The sequence below is a fragment of the Muscardinus avellanarius genome, assembly GCF_963383645.1.
Source record: "Muscardinus avellanarius genome assembly, chromosome: 19".
In the NCBI taxonomy this organism is placed as follows: domain Eukaryota; kingdom Metazoa; phylum Chordata; class Mammalia; order Rodentia; family Gliridae; genus Muscardinus; species Muscardinus avellanarius.
This window is the reverse complement of record NC_137805.1, coordinates 11,964,010-11,981,130: the sequence shown is the minus strand read 5'-3', so window position 1 is coordinate 11,981,130 and position 17,121 is coordinate 11,964,010. Positions and strand designations below refer to the sequence as shown.

Genomic DNA, 17,121 nt, shown 5'->3' with positions numbered 1-17,121 from the left:
TACACTCCCAGACCTATTTTATATTTTTATTTGGAAACAGGCTTCTAACCTGCGCGATCCTCCTGTCTCCGCCTCCCAAACGCGGGGATTACAAGCGTGTGCCACTACGCCCGGCAAGCCTTAGAAATTTCTAAGGTACCAACTTCTCTCATTTTAAATGCTTTCAAGATTTTGCTTTTTAAGCATTTATGTTATAGAAGTTTATGTTTCTAGATTTTTATTTAAAAAAATTAAAATTCAATCATGCTTTTTACAAAACTTCCCAAATGTGCCAGTGTTATAAATGTAGAAGAATGCCCTCTTCGTAGTCATCTTGATGTTTTCCTTTCTTCCCTCTTTCACGCCAGCTGGTTAAAGCAGGTTTGGCACTGGCACTCTTCGGCGGTAGCCACAAATACGCAGATGACAAGAACAGAATCCCAGTTCGAGGAGACCCGCATGTTCTGGTGGTTGGAGATCCAGGCTTGGGAAAGAGTCAGATGCTGCAGGTAGAAAATCAGTCCTTTAGTATTTGAACTTTTGCTTCTGAAAATGTACAAATTATTGTATGAAACAAGTAAATTTTCTCAAAAGAACAGGGTGTTTGTGTTGCAGAGGATCTGATCTGACTAGCCATGTAAGCGAGCTGGAGTTTGTATGAGCAGTGCACAACTTGTATCTGGCCCTGTTTTCAACTTGTGCTGGGCTGCCGTCCCGCCCAGGTCTGTTGAGACATCAGCTCTGATGCAGTGTGGGCCAGTCCCTAATGCCCCCAGTCTAGCAGTGCTTTGTAGTCTCTGTTGTTGTGATGCGGCCTCACCTGGAGCAGAATGAAGGATTGTCCCTTCATACAAGTACGTAAACACTGTGCTGGGCCTCAGGATGGATTCACCGCGGCAATGGTCTGTCTGTACGTCTCCTTGTTCTCCCCACGTCAAAGCAAGGCGCCTCTGTGTCCACTCAGTATTGGTCACGAGACGATCCTGCCAGTGGTTTTTCCTCCTGGGTTTCTGATGGTTCCAGATGGCGCTGTTTGTTAACATGCCCTTGGCATCCTTAGAGTGGTACCCGGTCAGCCAATCACAGCACCCTTATGGTTCAGGGTGCCCACGGCCGCCCTCCCTACCCAGGTGGGAACCGTGGCCAGGCCAGAGGCTCCCAGTGAGCCTTTGTCCTGGAGTTGGAACCCTGACTACCAGAATAACCGTTGGAACTCTGGACATACTGTGGCCAGCCTCTAGCAAACTGAATTAAGAGTCTCCAAGTTGGAGTCTTAGTTTCTGTGCATGTTTAACCCTGCGCGAGTGATGGGATATGCAGCTAGGACCAAGAGCTGCTTTGGTTCGGACGTTGCATCGCATCCCCACTGCGCAGCCTCGCGCGTGGTCGTCCTTCAGCCCCTGCGGGCGAGTGTCAGCATAGTCAGTGTTTTTACTCTGCCTCACATCCTTGTGTGGTTGCTTCTGGCCAGCCGTACCTACCGAGTATGTATGTGTTCCGAGCCCTTGCTGCAGTGTGACAGCTGAGGCAGAGTACCCAGGTGCAGGTAAAGCAAAGTGCACAGTAAAAACTAGGGTAGCACTCACAGTTATCAGCTATTTACATTTTCATTTTTAACTTTATTTTCCTCTGGCCATTTAGTTTCTTGAAAAAACTAACAAGGAAGCTGGGTGTGGTGGCACACGCCTGCAATCCCAGCATTCGGGAGGCTGAGACCGGAGGATTGCAGTTCATGGACAGCCTCAGCTACTTAGCGAGGCTCCTTGCAACTCAGTGAGACCCTGTTTTAAAATAAAGAATAAAAAATAAGGCTGGGGCTGTCACTCGGAGGTCGAATGCCCCTGGGTTCCATCCTCAGACCTGCAAAAACAAAACCTCTCAAGGAGTTGCATGTAGTATGAACTGTGCTGCTGGTTTGGGGCCGCATCACGGAGTCCCATAGCTGTGCCGCACAGGTCCGAGCACAGCACGGATGGAGCTAACCCTGCGCAGCCCGCGCTGTGCCTTGCACTGGGCCCCTGTGGCCGGGCGGCAGGGTCAGCGCCTTGCATACATGATTTCATGTTTTCCTGGAGACGGTGCTGTGATTGCACATCGAGACTCGGAGCTTGATGGGATCCAGGAGCCACGTGCAGCCTGGGGGAGAGCCGGGGCTTAAACAGTCCTGCCCGGCTCAGATGGGGCTGTAACTCTGCTGCTTTTCTGACCCGCCATAGCTTGTCCACTCAGAAGTGAACATGTCCTGAGTTATTTTATTACCTGATATTTAAAGAAGTACTAGAGCCTTTGAAATTAAAATTGCTATTCAGGATTTGCTGTCTGAACTTGAAAAGGAAACATAGAGTGAAATTGTGTGTTCACGTGACCACAGCCCTGGAGTTGGACTGCTTGAGTTTGATTGAATATTGGCTTCCGCCTGCCTTGCTGTGGCTCCTCGTTCACTCTTTGTGGACCTTGATTTCTACATAAGTAAATGGGAGTAGAGACGTTCCTCCGTGTGGGAAGACTGCACACCGAGGCTCTCAGGAGCATGCCAGGCATGTCGCTGACGCTTGTGAGCAGTTGGCTCTTACTTCACTCTCAGCGACGGCTCTTCAAGCCCTTTGTTTCCCCAGGCGGTGTGCAGCGTGGCTCCGCGCGGTGTGTACGTCTGCGGTAACACGACCACCACCTCTGGCCTGACTGTGACGCTCTCAAAAGATACTTCCTCTGGGGATTTCGCTTTGGAAGCTGGTGCCCTGGTACTTGGCGATCAAGGTGAGATAGCAAAGGGAATACTAATAATTCTGTTATTTATTTATTTTTTCTTTCAGTACTGGGGATGGAGCCCAGGGGCGTTCTACCCTGAGCCACACCCCCAGCCTTATTTTTTATTTTATTTTTTTGTGGTACTGGGGTGGAACCCAGAGGCTTTCTAACTCCAGGCTATGCTCCGAGACCTATTTTATACTTTATTTGGAAACAGGGTCTCACTAAGTTGCTGAGAGCCTCACTAAGTAGCTGAGGCTGGCTTCGAACTTGTGTGATCCTCCCGTCTCAGCCTCCCAAGCGCAGGGATTACAAGCGTGCGCCACCACGCCCGGCTATTTTTTACTCTTTATTTTGAAACAGGCTCTCACTGAGTTGCAGAGGGCCTCGCCAAGTAGCTGAGGCTGTCCACGAACTGCAATCATCCTGTCTCAGTTTCCCACATGCTGGCATTACAAGCGTGGGCCACCACTCCTGGCTTTGGAGAATGAGTAGTTTTGCCACATTTTAGCTCATCTCAATTTGAGGGGGATATTTGAGTGATAGTGTATAAAAATCCAGCCGGGCTTAGTAAGAGGGGATCCTCATTGGACTTCACTGTTTAGATCTCTCTTTGTAGCTGGCCAGGGTAGCACACACATGTAATCCCAGCACTTGGGAGGCTGAGACAGGAGGGTTGCAGGTTTGAGGCTAGTCTTAGAAACTTAGCAAGATTCTTAGCAACCTAAAGATAACCTGTTTCAAAACAAAAAATAGAAAAGGGCTGGGGGTGTAGTTCAGAGGTAAAATGTTCCTAGGTTCAGTCCCTGGTACTCTTTCCCCGCACAGTTCTCTTTGTGATGCCTTAATCTTATTTTGTGATGCCTTAACCTTAAACACGTGTTCCTCTGCATGTGAGGGCAGTGCCCAGAGCCCAGGCCAGCCCTGCCAGCTTGCCAGGGACCTCCCTTATTTCTAAATTCAGTTTAATCAACACGATTGACACAGTCGATCACTCTTCTCTTGTGAAGCACTAAAGCTCTGCTTCCCAGGGCGCCCATGCTTTCAGACTTTGACTTCACTTGCTGTAATTCTAGTACACAGAGGCTGGGACAGAAGGGCCATGGGTTCAAGGCCAGCACCACAATTGGACCCTGTTTCAAAATAAAAAATTCAAAGGGCTGAGGGTAGCTTGGAGGTAAAGTGTCCAGTCTCTTGGAGGTAGAGCATTCAATCCTCAGTACCCCTCCCCCAACTGATGATAATAATATAAAAGTAAAATATATTTATTTCCCATTTCAACTTTGAGCTCCAAGGGCTTATTAGGTAGAAAGTAGATATAGACAAGATTCGCCGCAGCAAGGCCTCCAGAGATGATCCCCCTCACCCTAACCTAACTGGTACAGGGAGGTGGGAAGAAAACTAAGGTGGCAAGAGGGTCTCCATTTACTTGTGGTTAGGCCCGCTCTGCGTGGCTCACAAGCCGCCTTCGGCCAGTGGTGGCGCTGTGTGGTGGGGTAAGGGCCGCTGAGTGACCCTGCACGTGCACAGTCAGTACCTGCTGCCTCGGTCGCCGAGGCAGGCCACGCTCTTCCTCCCAAGTCACGCTGTCCTGCTGTCCCCAAAGGACCGAGCTCACGTGGCACCTTTTCCTGGAGCCCTTGCCGATTCTCCTTCCTCTTTAACTACTCCTCTCCAGATAGCCCAGCTTACAGAAGTGGCATCTAGGATTTCTGGAGTACACTTTGTGAATGTCCTTGCCTTACTTCGCCTCTGTGAGCTGAGTCCTGAAGGCTCTTGAGAGTCACACCCGTATCCTCCTCATCTTGTGACCCTCACAGCCACAGACGCGTCCGTGGAAAGTGGTGAATCAACGAGTGTTCCACAAAACTTAGTTCAATAAGACAAATGTATTAGTTGCTGTAAAACAAAGAGTAATTCTCCCTGTGTGATGTTTTATGATTGTAGCTGCTAGAAACAAGTGGAATTAATTCTTTATTGTAGAACAGTTTCAATCTTGTAAGATTTGGAACTTGACAAAAAAAAAATATTATTAGTCTGTATGTCCTGTGGCTGTAGGTATTTGTGGAATCGATGAATTTGACAAGATGGGGACCCAGCATCAAGCCTTGCTGGAAGCCATGGAGCAGCAGAGTATTAGTCTGGCCAAGGCTGGCGTGGTTTGCAGCCTTCCCGCAAGAACTTCTATTATTGCAGCTGCGAACCCGGTTGGGGGGCACTACAATAAAGCCAAGACAGTTTCTGAGAATTTAAAGTAAGTCTCTTCAGATATACTGAGTCCTTAAATCAGTGACACAGTGATCGTTGGCAGAAGCTACAAGCATCTAGTGAATCCACAGAAACGAGCTTCACCACTGCGGAGCAAGACGGTGGCGCTCTAGAGAGGGCTCCCAGGCCGCAGTGTTCTAAATGTTGACGCTCACTGTCGGTAGGGGAGGCGCCTTCCGTCTTGGAGTGACGATGTATGTTCATCACATTCCATTTGTTCCAGTCATTCTACATTTATGAATCCTTCGCACAGAAATAATTATATGAGGACTCAAAGTCTGCCAGAACCCAGAAACAATTTACACTAGTAAGATTGAAGAGTAGGGAATAATGATTACAAGAACGAAAGTGGCTTTGTATGTGATTAGAGAACGTTTGTACTTAACAGTTAAAGACATGTTACACACACACATACACACACACACACACACACACACACACACACACACACACACGTGTCCCGTGTTTGGTGGTTTATATTCCAGTCTCTGTTTCTTCTCCTTTCATGCTTCTTAGAATGGGGAGCGCGCTCCTGTCCAGGTTCGACTTGGTCTTTATCCTGTTAGACACCCCAAATGAACAGCACGACCACTTACTCTCTGAGCATGTGATTGCAATACGAGCTGGGAAGCAGAGACCTGTTAGCAGTGCCACGGTAGCCCGTATGAATAGTCAAGACTCAAATACTTCTGTACTCGAAGTGGTTGCTGAGAAACCACTGTCAGAAAGACTGAAGGTACACGTGTCCTCCTTCACTGTTCAGTGTGGTTTTCAGTGTGAGTGTGACAGGCCGGGGCCTGGTGCCTGCTTCCAATCTCTAGCACCCCCCCCCAAAGTTCAGTGTGTGGCATATTGTAGGGTAGTAATATCTAAACTTTCTTACAAACTTTATATTGATACTAGAGTTTATGTAAACTTATTTGAAGTCGTCTAAGTCAACCAGAATGAGAACTACAATTGTAGTGTTTGGTTTATATGAAGACTCTTAGAATTCTGTGATTATATAAAGAAGTTATTTCAGTAGGAAGATTTTATTTGCTGCTTATCCTTTAATCCTGGGCCTTCTTTTTTTAATCATGCTTTAGGTGGTTCCTGGAGAAACAATAGATCCGATTCCCCACCAGCTATTGAGAAAGTACATTGGCTACGCCCGACAGTACGTCTACCCGAGGCTGTCCGCAGAGGCCGCTCAGGTGCTTCAAGATTTCTACCTGGAGCTCCGGAAGCAGAGCCAGCGGCTGAGTAGCTCACCCATCACCACCAGGCAGCTGGAGTCTTTGATTCGCCTCACAGAGGTTTATTGTTGCATTCATGCTTTTTTTTTGCTTAACAAAGGGGGTACAGTGTGAATTCTCTTTTGATCAAATTTTTGAACAATTGTCTCCATTTTTATTCCTGTGGTGAGACATTAGAAAAGGATTGATAAAAGTTTAGGGTTTGGTCACATCTGTAACACAAAGTATAACCATTCTTTTCTAGGACAGGACCGTCACTTACTATGCAGCCTTCGTATTCTATTAGTGACACTGAAGAGATTCCCGGGGCGTCTGGAAAGTGGCTGGCTACCTAGGGTTCTGGCGCTCCTCTTGGGTGTGGGGACCCTGGGTGTGTCAGTACTTGTTTGATTTGATTACATGACCTGTCTGGAAGGATAGTGCCTGTTTTATTAAGAGCAGTGTCTTTTGTACAATGTGGAATAATACTAAAAGAACTTTGGCAGTTAAAATTGGTTGGGTCACATGTTTGGGCTTTTACTCCTAAAATCTGATTAGCTCCTCTTTGTTGTTTTAACAAACTGGTTAAGTATGATTCCCTGAAAGTCAAGCAAGGGAACCCCAAGTGTATTTCATAATCAAATCCCCTGAAGTAAATACTTTCAGAAAAAGATGTTAGTAGAGAAAAATAAGTTTTATCCAGCTGGGCATGGTGGCACACGCCTGGAATCCTAGTACTTGGGAGGCTAAGACAGGAGGATTGCAGGTTTTTTTTTTTGTTTTTTTTTTTTTTTTTGGTGGTACTGGGGTTCCTGGAAGCCCTTCTACCTCCGGGCTACACTCCCAGACCTATTTTTACATTTTTATTTGGAAACAGGGTCTCCTAAGGCAGCGCGTGCGGCTGGCTTCGAACCTGCGCGATCCTCCTGTCTCTGCCTCCCAAGCGCGGGGATTACAAGCGTGCGCCACCACGCCCGGCTAGGATTGCAGGTTTGAGGACAGCCTCAGCAGTTTAGTGAGACTCAGCAACCTAGCAAGACCCTGTTTCAAAATAAAAAAATATAAAAAGGACTAAAGGGATACTTCAGAGGTAAAATTCCTTGGGCTCAATCTCCAGTGTGGGGAGCCATTAAGGTTTTCCCCTAAAAGAACATTTCTGACTCAGCTGACTGTCCTTCACCCAGAATCAACAAGGTTTGGGGTCATAGAAGGTTCAAAGTAAAAGATCAGGTGGTGATGTTCAAAGTAAAAGGTCTGAGAGAAGATCTGGTGGTGATGGCATGAGGGTATTGTAATGTATGTGCTTTGGATTGGTCTTTATTGTATTCTGGTGGTGATAGCACAAGGATATTGATTGACCTATAACTGTGTAAGTACCTCTAGAGAAATGAACCCATTGTCGGCCAGTAGGAAATATTGACCCGGAAGCAGGGGTTGGCCAGTATAGATATCAACTCAGGAGTAGGCTGGTGCTTCCCCCACATTAGAATTTAAAATTCTTGGAATCAAATTCTTAAGAATTGAATTCTTTCATCCTCACTCCTCTCTTCGGAACCTGTAATTTTGCCGGCTGGCTCCGGCACTCCAGTACCAAAAAAACAAAAACACTTATTATCTGTATTGTACATGAGTTATTTTATACTCAAGTCTTTCCATTTTTTAAATCCTGATTTTTCATATTATAATTTCCCTCCCTTAAAAGTAAGTTTTTATGTATAATAAATAAGCTTAGACATACCACACTATTTTTTTTCTTTCAGGTATTAGGGATTGAACCAGGGGTATTCTATTCCAATGTACATCCCCAGTCCTATTTTTTATTCTTTATTTTGAAACAGGGTCTCACTAATTTGTGGAGGGCGTCATTAAGTAGCTGAGGCTGGCCATGAACCTGTAATCCTCCTATCTCAGCCTCCCAAGTACTGAGATTACAAGTGTGCACCCAGCATATTCTTTATTATCTTAAAATATTGTTTTCTTTCAAAGGCAAGAGCAAGGTTGGAATTGAGAGTGGAAGCAACCAAAGAGGATGCTGAGGATATAGTTGAAATTATGAAATATAGGTAAGATTAAAACTTTAAATGCTGATTTAAATAATATTTCCATCTCAAATTGTATTTTTAATTAGGTCAACTAAAAATTATTTTTATCTAGTCTACTAGATAATTTATTTTCCTTTGGGAAAAAAACTATTTTCTTGGTCTAAAAGATTTCTGGCTGCATAAATCTTTAAGCAGAAATGTTCGAGCTAGGTACAGTGGTATATGCCTACGATCCCAGCTACTCAGGAGGTTAAGGCAGGAGAATGTCAAATTTGAGATTCTTGGCAACTTGGGCCCTCTCTCAGAATAAAAATTACAAAAGCCTGGGGGTGTAGCTCAGTGGTAGATGATTCCTAGTCTCTAGTATGAGAGGCAGTAAGAGAAGAGCGAGGAAGGGGGGAAGCGTTTTGAATGAGTAACAGTCACACTGTACCAAAATCAGTTCAAAATACGTGTTTTGAGAAGTCTTGCTCTTGTCCCGCTGACTTCCACCCTTCCTCTCTACCCAGACGCCATTACTTCCCCATAAATAACATACTGTTTATAGTGCTCTATTGCTGAGAGTGAGAGAGAGAGAGAGAGAGAGAGAGAGAGAGAGAGAGAGAGTGTGTGTGTGTGTGTGTGTGTGTGTGTGTTCTCACACATGTGTGCATGCAGTACCAAGACTGGAACCTAGGGGCATTTTACCTCCAAGCTACACTGTCAGCCCTATTTTATTCTTTCATTTTGAAGCAGGGTCTCACTAAATTGCCGAAGGCCTCACTAAGTAACTGAGGCTGGCCGCAAACCTGCCATCCTCCTTTCTCTGACTCCCAAGTGCTGGAATTACAAGCATGTGCCACCATGCCCAGCCCATTTTTTAAGTTAACAGTATATCCATAGATCTTTTCTTATTGGGACATAAAGCTTTCTTTCTTTTTCTTCTTACAGCTCTACAGTATTCTATTGTGTAGCGACACTGTAGTTTATTTAGCTGTCCCCATTGCTAAAGTCATGAATATTATCCATTGTATTAAAACAGTGTTACATTGAATAATATTTTATATAAGATACTTCTTATTAAGGTAAGTTATATACCTGGATGATAAATTCTCAGAAGTGATATGGGTGCTTGCCAGGGTATATACATTATGATTTTGGTAAATAGGGCTAAATTGTGTCCTTTGCATTTTATATCATTTGATAGACCGTGATTTTTAGAAGGTTGACAAGAAGACAATTCTATCTTAATTAGGCTTATATGTCTACCATATATGTAAAATTTTGTAATTAGTAAAAGCGAAATCTTCGTTATTCTAAGTAGGATTTCCTTCCCTGAGGGGAAAAATAAAAGAGACGTTTTGAGTAGTCATACACTCATATGCTTCAAAGTTCCAGAGTTCAGAACTCTGTATGTAGGAGAGAAAGTTCCTCCTTCCCTAGTTCATTCATTGTGTGTGGTTAAACTCAGGGGCATTCTACTCCTGAGCTATACCCCAGCACCATTTTTTTTTTTTAAATTTTTCTTTATTTTGAAGCAGGGCCTCACTAATTGTAGAGGGCCTAAGCAGCTGAGACTGGCTGCGAACTTGCGCTCCTCTTGTCTCAGCATCCCGGGTACTGGGATTACAAGCCTGCGCCACCACACTGTTTGCCCTTCTCCTACCTAGTTCTTCTTTCTCCTGCCCTAGTGGCAACAAGTATCACTATAATTTTTTGTATGACTTTCAGATACAAAATACCACAAATACATACCTGTGTATTCTTTTTCCTCCTTTGCAAAACAAATGATAGCTTTTATCAAACACATTCTGTGCCTTGTTGTTTTCATTTAGAAAGCATACTGAATGTCAGGCGTGGTGACGCAGGACAGTGAGCCCCGTAGCTGGGAGGCTGAGGCAGAAGGTTGCAGGTTCAAGGCCAGCCTCAGCAGTGTAGCTAGATCCTGTTTCAAAATCAAAAAGGGCTGAAGGTGTAGCTCAGAGGTAGAGTGCCTCTGGGTTCAACCACAGTACTACAAACAAGCAAGCAAGCCAGCGTACTGGGTATCATTCCATACTACTGTCTAGACAGCTTCCCCCTCATCTTCACAACTGTCAGGAATCTGTTTTTCTAAGGCCAAAAGTGTATTAAAGAGTAAATTATTTGATCTTAGATGGGCACAGTGGTACATGTCTATAAGCCCTGTAATCTTGTAAACCTGCCAGACTCAGCAACCTGGTGAGGCCCTTGGCAATTTAGCAAGACCCTGTTCCAAAATAAAATAAAATAGAGTGGGGGTGTAGCTCAGAGGTAGAATGCCTCTAGGTTCAATCTGTAGTACCACAAAAAGAAAAGGGTCATTTTATCTTTTGTTAAGTCGTTTCCATTTCCTCGTAGGTAGATGGGTTGCTGTCTAGCTGCTGAGGCCCTGGGCTTGCGAGGCGTCAGAACCAGGCGGCTCTGCCCAGTTGTTCTGCTTGGCTGTGAATGGAAGTGATGTCTGGGAGCCATGAGAATGGGGCAGGTGCCAGCCTGGGGCCGCGGCTGGCTTCTTTGTCAAGAGGCCTGTGCTCTGATGGTCACCGCGGTACTGTGGAGAGCAGCACACAGCTCTGGCACATCCGCTCTTAGTAGGGCCAGCTCTGACAGCGGGGCTAGGATGGTGGTGGGCAGATCCCTTTCCTCTGAGTTACGCCATAAGCTGAAGGCCTCAAGCACAGCAGATCTCGGATCCCAGATAAGAAGTTTCCAAATGTACTCTCCTCAGAACTGCTAGGTCTGGTCTTCAGTGCGCTCCCTCCAAGTTGTGTGGTACTCTCCTCAGAACTGCTAGGGCTGGTCCTCAGTGCGCTCCCTCCAAGTTGTGCGGTACTTCTGAGCAGCAAGTCATTGTTCCCCTTTCCTGCTAGGGAGAGACTGTGCCTGGTTTGCTTGTCCTCGGGTGGTACTGGCTATACTGACTCTTTCTGTTCCTCTGCTGCCTCCTGAGCAGTGGCCTGCAGCTTGACTCTGTTTTATAGGCAGCCTGTGGGAGCCTGGGTAGGAATCTTTCTTTTTATGTCAGTGTGTTAGAGTTTCCTAGCCGCAGTGAGGAAAAAGAGTAGCTAGATTCCAAATAATTGGAATTATCTAGTATTATTTCCATGGTAGAGATGAAGGCCCAGTTTAACACTGAGATTCGACTGTGAATTATCTGTTATACTTAACATGCCTTCTCCTTAGTCTAGGCATGAACCTTCTTTTTCTCATCACCCCAGTGTATTTCCAGGACCTAGCATCATACCTAGCACACAGTAGGCCCTCACTAAATGCTGCATTGATGCTAGAGTTGACTTTAGAAAAAGCAAAGTAACTTTAGGCCTGGAGCAGCCTATGTCAATAAGCACAGTCAACAGTTAATATTGACCTAGTTTCTGACACATTTCTTACGAGAAAGAAGCAGGTGTCAGGTTAATCATTACAGCTTGGAATAAGAGTATACTATATTTCAGGGAGGGAAATGCTCATATATTTTGTTTTGTCACTTATTGCAGTCTTATTTGAATGACTCAATTCCTATTCGTACAGTTTTTTCTCTATAATAGGCTCTTAATGTATTCAAGAAACAAAGTGAAAATTGATTATAACCCTTTAAGATCATGTCCAGGAGCTCTGTGAGGGAAGGGGTTCACTCTCAGCCCACACTTAGCAGGTGACTGGTATGTGTTTGGATAACACTCTTGGATAAGCAGTCTCTTTGCCTGTTAACCTGGCTGAGTTTGGACCTTCCCCACGGGACAAGAAGGGAATTGGGGATGGAGCTGGGCAGAGGCTGCTTGGCGGTATCTCTCACTCATAGGTCTCCAAACTTACTTGGCCCACTGCCCCTTTTCATAAAAAATAATACTCAATCCCCCCTTCCCCCACGGAAATTTACCTTCTCTCCAGGAATAAACAGAAGGATGCACTACAAATACATGTTCTTTTATGTACCTGTATTTTGATCTAGCACCCCCCGGGGCAGTATTGCCCACTTTGGGAATCTCTCCAGTTGGTATTTTGAGACTTGCCATTAAAACTGTCGAGTGCATATTTCTTGATGACATTGAAAAATAAGAGAAAGCAGAAGAGAGAGCAGGAGGTGCTTTCTGACCATCACTGGAAGCCAGTGTAGTCAGGTTTATTTTCATAGTTTTGTTTATTTATTTGTAATTTGGTACTGAGGATTAAACTCAGGGTCATTCTTAATTTTTTTTTTTTTTTTTTGAAACAGAGTCTAAGTTGCTGAGATTGGCTCTGAATCTGTGATCCTCCTGTCTCAGCCTTCCAAGCACCAGGATTCAGGTGTGTGCCACTGACCTGGCTAAAAGAGTATTTTTAAATGCATTACTTAGCCAGATGCCCCTCTAGGCAATGAGCATACACCTTTACCAAGTAAAGTCTATATTTATTTAGATTTTTTTCATGACTCAGAAAGAATGTTCCAGGTATTTATATTGTAGTCTATAACTCTGTGTTTTTATGCATTCTCTTTTTAAATTTAGAAATTTCTTAAAAACATACTGGGCGTGGTGGCACATGCTTGTAATCCCAGTACTTGGGAGGCCAAGACAGAAGGATCTTGCAAGTTCGAAGCCAGCCTCAGATACTTAGGTTCTCAGCACCTTAGTGAGACCTTATTTCCAAATAAAATATAAAATAGGTCTGGAAGTGTAGCCTGAAGGTGAAATGGAAAGCCCCTGGGTTTCATCCCCAATAACTAACACATAACACACACACACACACACACACACACACACACACACACACACTTCTTAAAAGCAGTAACTGTATCCAAAATGTTTTTAACCTAAGTAAGTTTATACCATAGTGAATTTCAGAGTGGCTTCTCAATAAACACAAGTGGGAGTCTTTGCTAAGTGAGCTTCATGGCTACTTCCACATTTTTCTTCTAAACCAGAAGCCCAGGACCAAAGTTTCTACTGCCATACCACATTGGATGACTTTTTCTTTTCCTCCCTTTAAGCATGCTGGGAACTTACTCTGATGAATTTGGGAACCTAGATTTTGAGCGGTCCCAGCATGGCTCTGGAATGAGCAACAGGTCGACAGCAAAGAGGTTTATTTCTGCTCTGAACAACATTGCTGAAAGAACTTACAATAATTTATTTCAATTTCAACAACTTCGGCAGATTGCCAAAGAGCTGAACATTCAGGTATGATAAATACTCAATACATTTTTTGGAAATGATTTCAGGAGCCTCATTAATGTATATAGAATCAAAATAGTTTTTGTTTACGGTTCATACCCACCTCTTCTCAAAGGCTTGCCAGCGTCTTCACAGCTAGAGGGAAGCGTTGGAGCGGAGCGGCGAGCTGTCACGGTGCTTTCCTGGCGGCTCCTGTGGGCAAGGATCCTAAGTCTTTGAACCTCAGTTTCCTCTTCTGCTAACTGGTTTTAGGAAAATCAGTGTAATTGCACTTCAAACATGCAAACCCGTTTATATGTAAAGTTATTTAATTGTAAAAACTAGCCTGCTTTTTATATCTTTAGCTAAGACAAATACAAGATGCTTTGCATACTGGGATACTGTAAGAAGTACAAGTAATTTTATTTGCTTAAGAAATTTGGTAACTGTATATTACTTTTGAAGAAGTTAATCTTAAAAGTCATTTCAGTGTATTATGTACTAGGCTAATAACTCTTTTGATGTTTTCTTCTAGGTTGCTGATTTTGAAAGCTTTGTTGGATCACTGAATGACCAGGGTTACCTCTTGAAAAAAGGCCCAAAGGTTTACCAGCTTCAAACTACGTAAAGGGACTTTCCAAGTCAGGGGCCCCTGGGTTTATTATTAGCTTAAAGCCATCTCAATAGCAGAGTCTATGCGAAAAGCAAAAAAAAGCAAAACCTGCTCTCGAAAAGATGATGACCCAAAAGTATTGTAATAGGTAAAAAGTTAGCTGTGGCCAACTAATTTAAGTGGTAAGTCATGTATTAATGTTCTCAACTTCTCTAGAAAGATAAAAGTAATTACTAATGTTATTTTACCTAAATTATGTTATTTATAGGTATATTTTTGGCTTGTTGTATTTTTATGAATATTTCTACTTGCATATCAGATGTCCATCAGGTTAAGCATTCAGATATTTAAACAAATGAGCATGTCTTTGTTCCAATAAAACTTTATTTTTTAACACTAGAATTTGAATTTCATAAAATGTTCCTGTCAAGAATACAAAATACTCATGATTTTTAAATCATTTATTAATCACAGGCAATGGGTCTGATTTGGCCCACAGGTTATAATTTGTAGACTCTTGGTTGTAAACAGTAGAACTTGACTCATCAGAAGGAGTTTTGGGGCAGTTTTGGCTAGCCTATAGACGTGAAAGGAGGCTGGTGATCCACGAGTAAAACCATGCCTTAGGGCTGGCCCGCAAAGGGAGCTGCTAACACCTACCACCCAGGTCTAGAGGAAAGTCTCCTGCCTCCACGCCCGCTGATGCCAGCTGGGTACCAGGAGCAGGAAAGCCACAGAATGGCCACCACACCAGAACTGCAACAAGGCTCTTCACGGGGCTGTCTTATAGCGCCGAAATCCAAAGAGAAGTCTCATACAGAAGCATCTGATTGAAGGTGGCTAGGTTTTATGTCCCTTCCTTAGGATGCGACAGATTTTTCCTGTTTCTATTTCAGAAAGGCAGGACAAATAAGTCCGGAATTTTCTTTTTTTTTTCTTCTTTTTTGAGGTACTGGGGATGAAATTTAAGGGCATTCTACCTCTGAGCTACACCCCCAGCCCTATTTTCAATTCATTTATTTTGAAACAGGGTCTGAGTTGCAAAGAGCCTAAGTAGTTGAGGCTGTCCTCAAACCGTGATCTTCCTGTCTCAGCCTCCCAAATTCTGGGATTACAAGCATGCACCATCACGCCTGGTTGAATTTTCCGTGTTTTGTTAGAGAATCCAAATGTAATTGGGCTGCCAGCCAAACTACCGTCCATATGTATGTAGCCAATAAATACTGTAACATACAAGAACTCAGGCAATTGTTAGAAAACCTACCAAATTATCACTTGCAGCAAATCAAGTGAAAAGACTTTTTAAAAGTCAGTGTACACTGAGTATTTAACCAAAATAGGATAAAAAGTATTGGTCTTACATTGAATACTCAAAGATGATAACTAAAATGACTGTGGGATTATTGCCATAGAATACAATGTCAATGTCAAGATCTAAGTTTTAGAAAAGGAGGAAGAATATAGATTATAATGTAGATACTTGGGCTGGGGATACAGCTCAGCAGTAGGGCGCTGCCTAGCATGTACAAGGCCCAGGGTCGAGTCCCTGCAGCACACATAGAAAGTGGACGCACCCTTAAAAAATTAATTAAATATTTTATCTTTTTTTTTTTTTTTTAACCAGAACTAGGATTGAACCCAGCGGCTAGATACATCTGAGCTACACCCCCAGCCCTATTTTTTATTCTTTATTTTGAAACGGGGTCTCACCAAGTTTCAGAGGGCCTCATTAAGTAGCTGAGGCCGTCCACGAACCGTGATCCTCCTGTCTCAGCCTCCCAAGTACTGGGGTTACAAGCGTGGCCACCACGCCTGCCTAAGTATTTTATCTTTAAAGAAGAAGTTGGGGGTTAAAATTTAATCGGAGCTGAAGGAGCTGATCTACTATTAGAATTAAGAGTGTATTGTTTCACAAAACTCAACGCAGTAGCGAAAGGAGTAGACATGAAAGAAAGCAACTACACGAATTCATCGTAATTCAAGGAGAAAATAAGGACCTTCCATGTAGGCTATTACATAGTTATAAATTTTTGGGAAAATGATAGAAGCCTAATTTATCAGAAGAAACTGCTCCATATTTTCTTAGATTCTATACTGTTTGGTACTGACTAATTACAGGACCAAACTAACTAAAGTTGGTACTTCTCCCCTGCAATCCCTTCCTTCCCTCAAATCATTACCAAACCTCCAGCCACAGACCCCAACAGTTACTGTCACTTCCTGCCTGATAGGGGCCTTCCCACCTACTAGCGGGGCACAGCGACAGGCTCGCCCAGGCCTTCCTCTCCTGCCCACGCCCCTGCCGGGCTTAGCCGGAAACCAAGTGTGCCCAGGAAGAGCCTAGATCGCCGCTTCCAGTGGTGTTTTCAGGACAAAATTATCCTTTCTAGCTGGGCATGGTGACGCACACTTGTAATCCCTGCACTTGGGAGGCTGAGACAGGAGGATAGCACAGGTTTGAAGCCAGCCTCAGCTACTTAGTGAGGCTCTCAGCAACTTAGTGAGACCACCTGGGTCCCACCCCCAGTACCACCACACACACACAGAATTATCCTTTCTACAATGCTAGTGCAGAAATTTTAGCTTTTCAGTATCAGTATTTCAATGTGCATAAGAAATTGCAGGTGACCCTCATAAAATACTCGTCCATAATATGTCCAGTTTCAACTTTAAGGTGGGGGTGCAGGGACCCGGCTGGAGCAGAGAGAGGCAGGAACTCTTCCTGTTCAGTGTGACACTGGCTGGGATGTAGTTGAGTGGAGCTGCACAGCCTCCCTCCCCAAGAAGGCAGTGTCAACAGGTTAATACTGGTGTGTAATGATCACTTAATGATGAACTGATTCGTGATTTTTGGGTTTTCTTTGAACAGGCAAGTTTTGTGTAAGTTTACCCATAAAAAAAAGCAAAGGTAATAACGTAACTTACATTTACAATTGTTGGGAGGATGAAGTGGGAAAATACAGTACAGCTTATAGAAGAGTGAGCACTCCTTCCATATAGTTTGCTATTGACATTTCCCATTATTTCTATTTTTGGACATAAGATGTATAGACTCATTCGATGCCCCCCAAACAAGGAAAGGTGCAGAGAGCTGGTACTTACCGTTTCGATACCAAACACTCATATTT

The 17,121-nt window shown here is 43.9% G+C and overlaps 1 protein-coding gene across 1 annotated transcript in view; it reads left to right on the top strand.

Annotated features, from left to right (window-relative positions):
• The window catches only part of MCM8 (minichromosome maintenance 8 homologous recombination repair factor), a gene marked incomplete at both ends in the record, with an annotated part of 29,167 nt that extends 15,159 nt beyond the window's left edge, over window positions 1-14,008 (top strand). The window contains 8 exons of the mRNA XM_080716419.1: window positions 348-488; window positions 2,595-2,736; window positions 4,786-4,981; window positions 5,512-5,731; window positions 6,081-6,290; window positions 8,196-8,272; window positions 13,218-13,407; window positions 13,916-14,008. Of these exons, the coding sequence (XP_080572545.1) occupies window positions 348-488; window positions 2,595-2,736; window positions 4,786-4,981; window positions 5,512-5,731; window positions 6,081-6,290; window positions 8,196-8,272; window positions 13,218-13,407; window positions 13,916-14,008 (1,269 nt within the window). The remainder of the gene's footprint in view (window positions 1-347; window positions 489-2,594; window positions 2,737-4,785; window positions 4,982-5,511; window positions 5,732-6,080; window positions 6,291-8,195; window positions 8,273-13,217; window positions 13,408-13,915) is intronic.
• Between the last annotated feature and the right edge of the window lie 3,113 nt (window positions 14,009-17,121).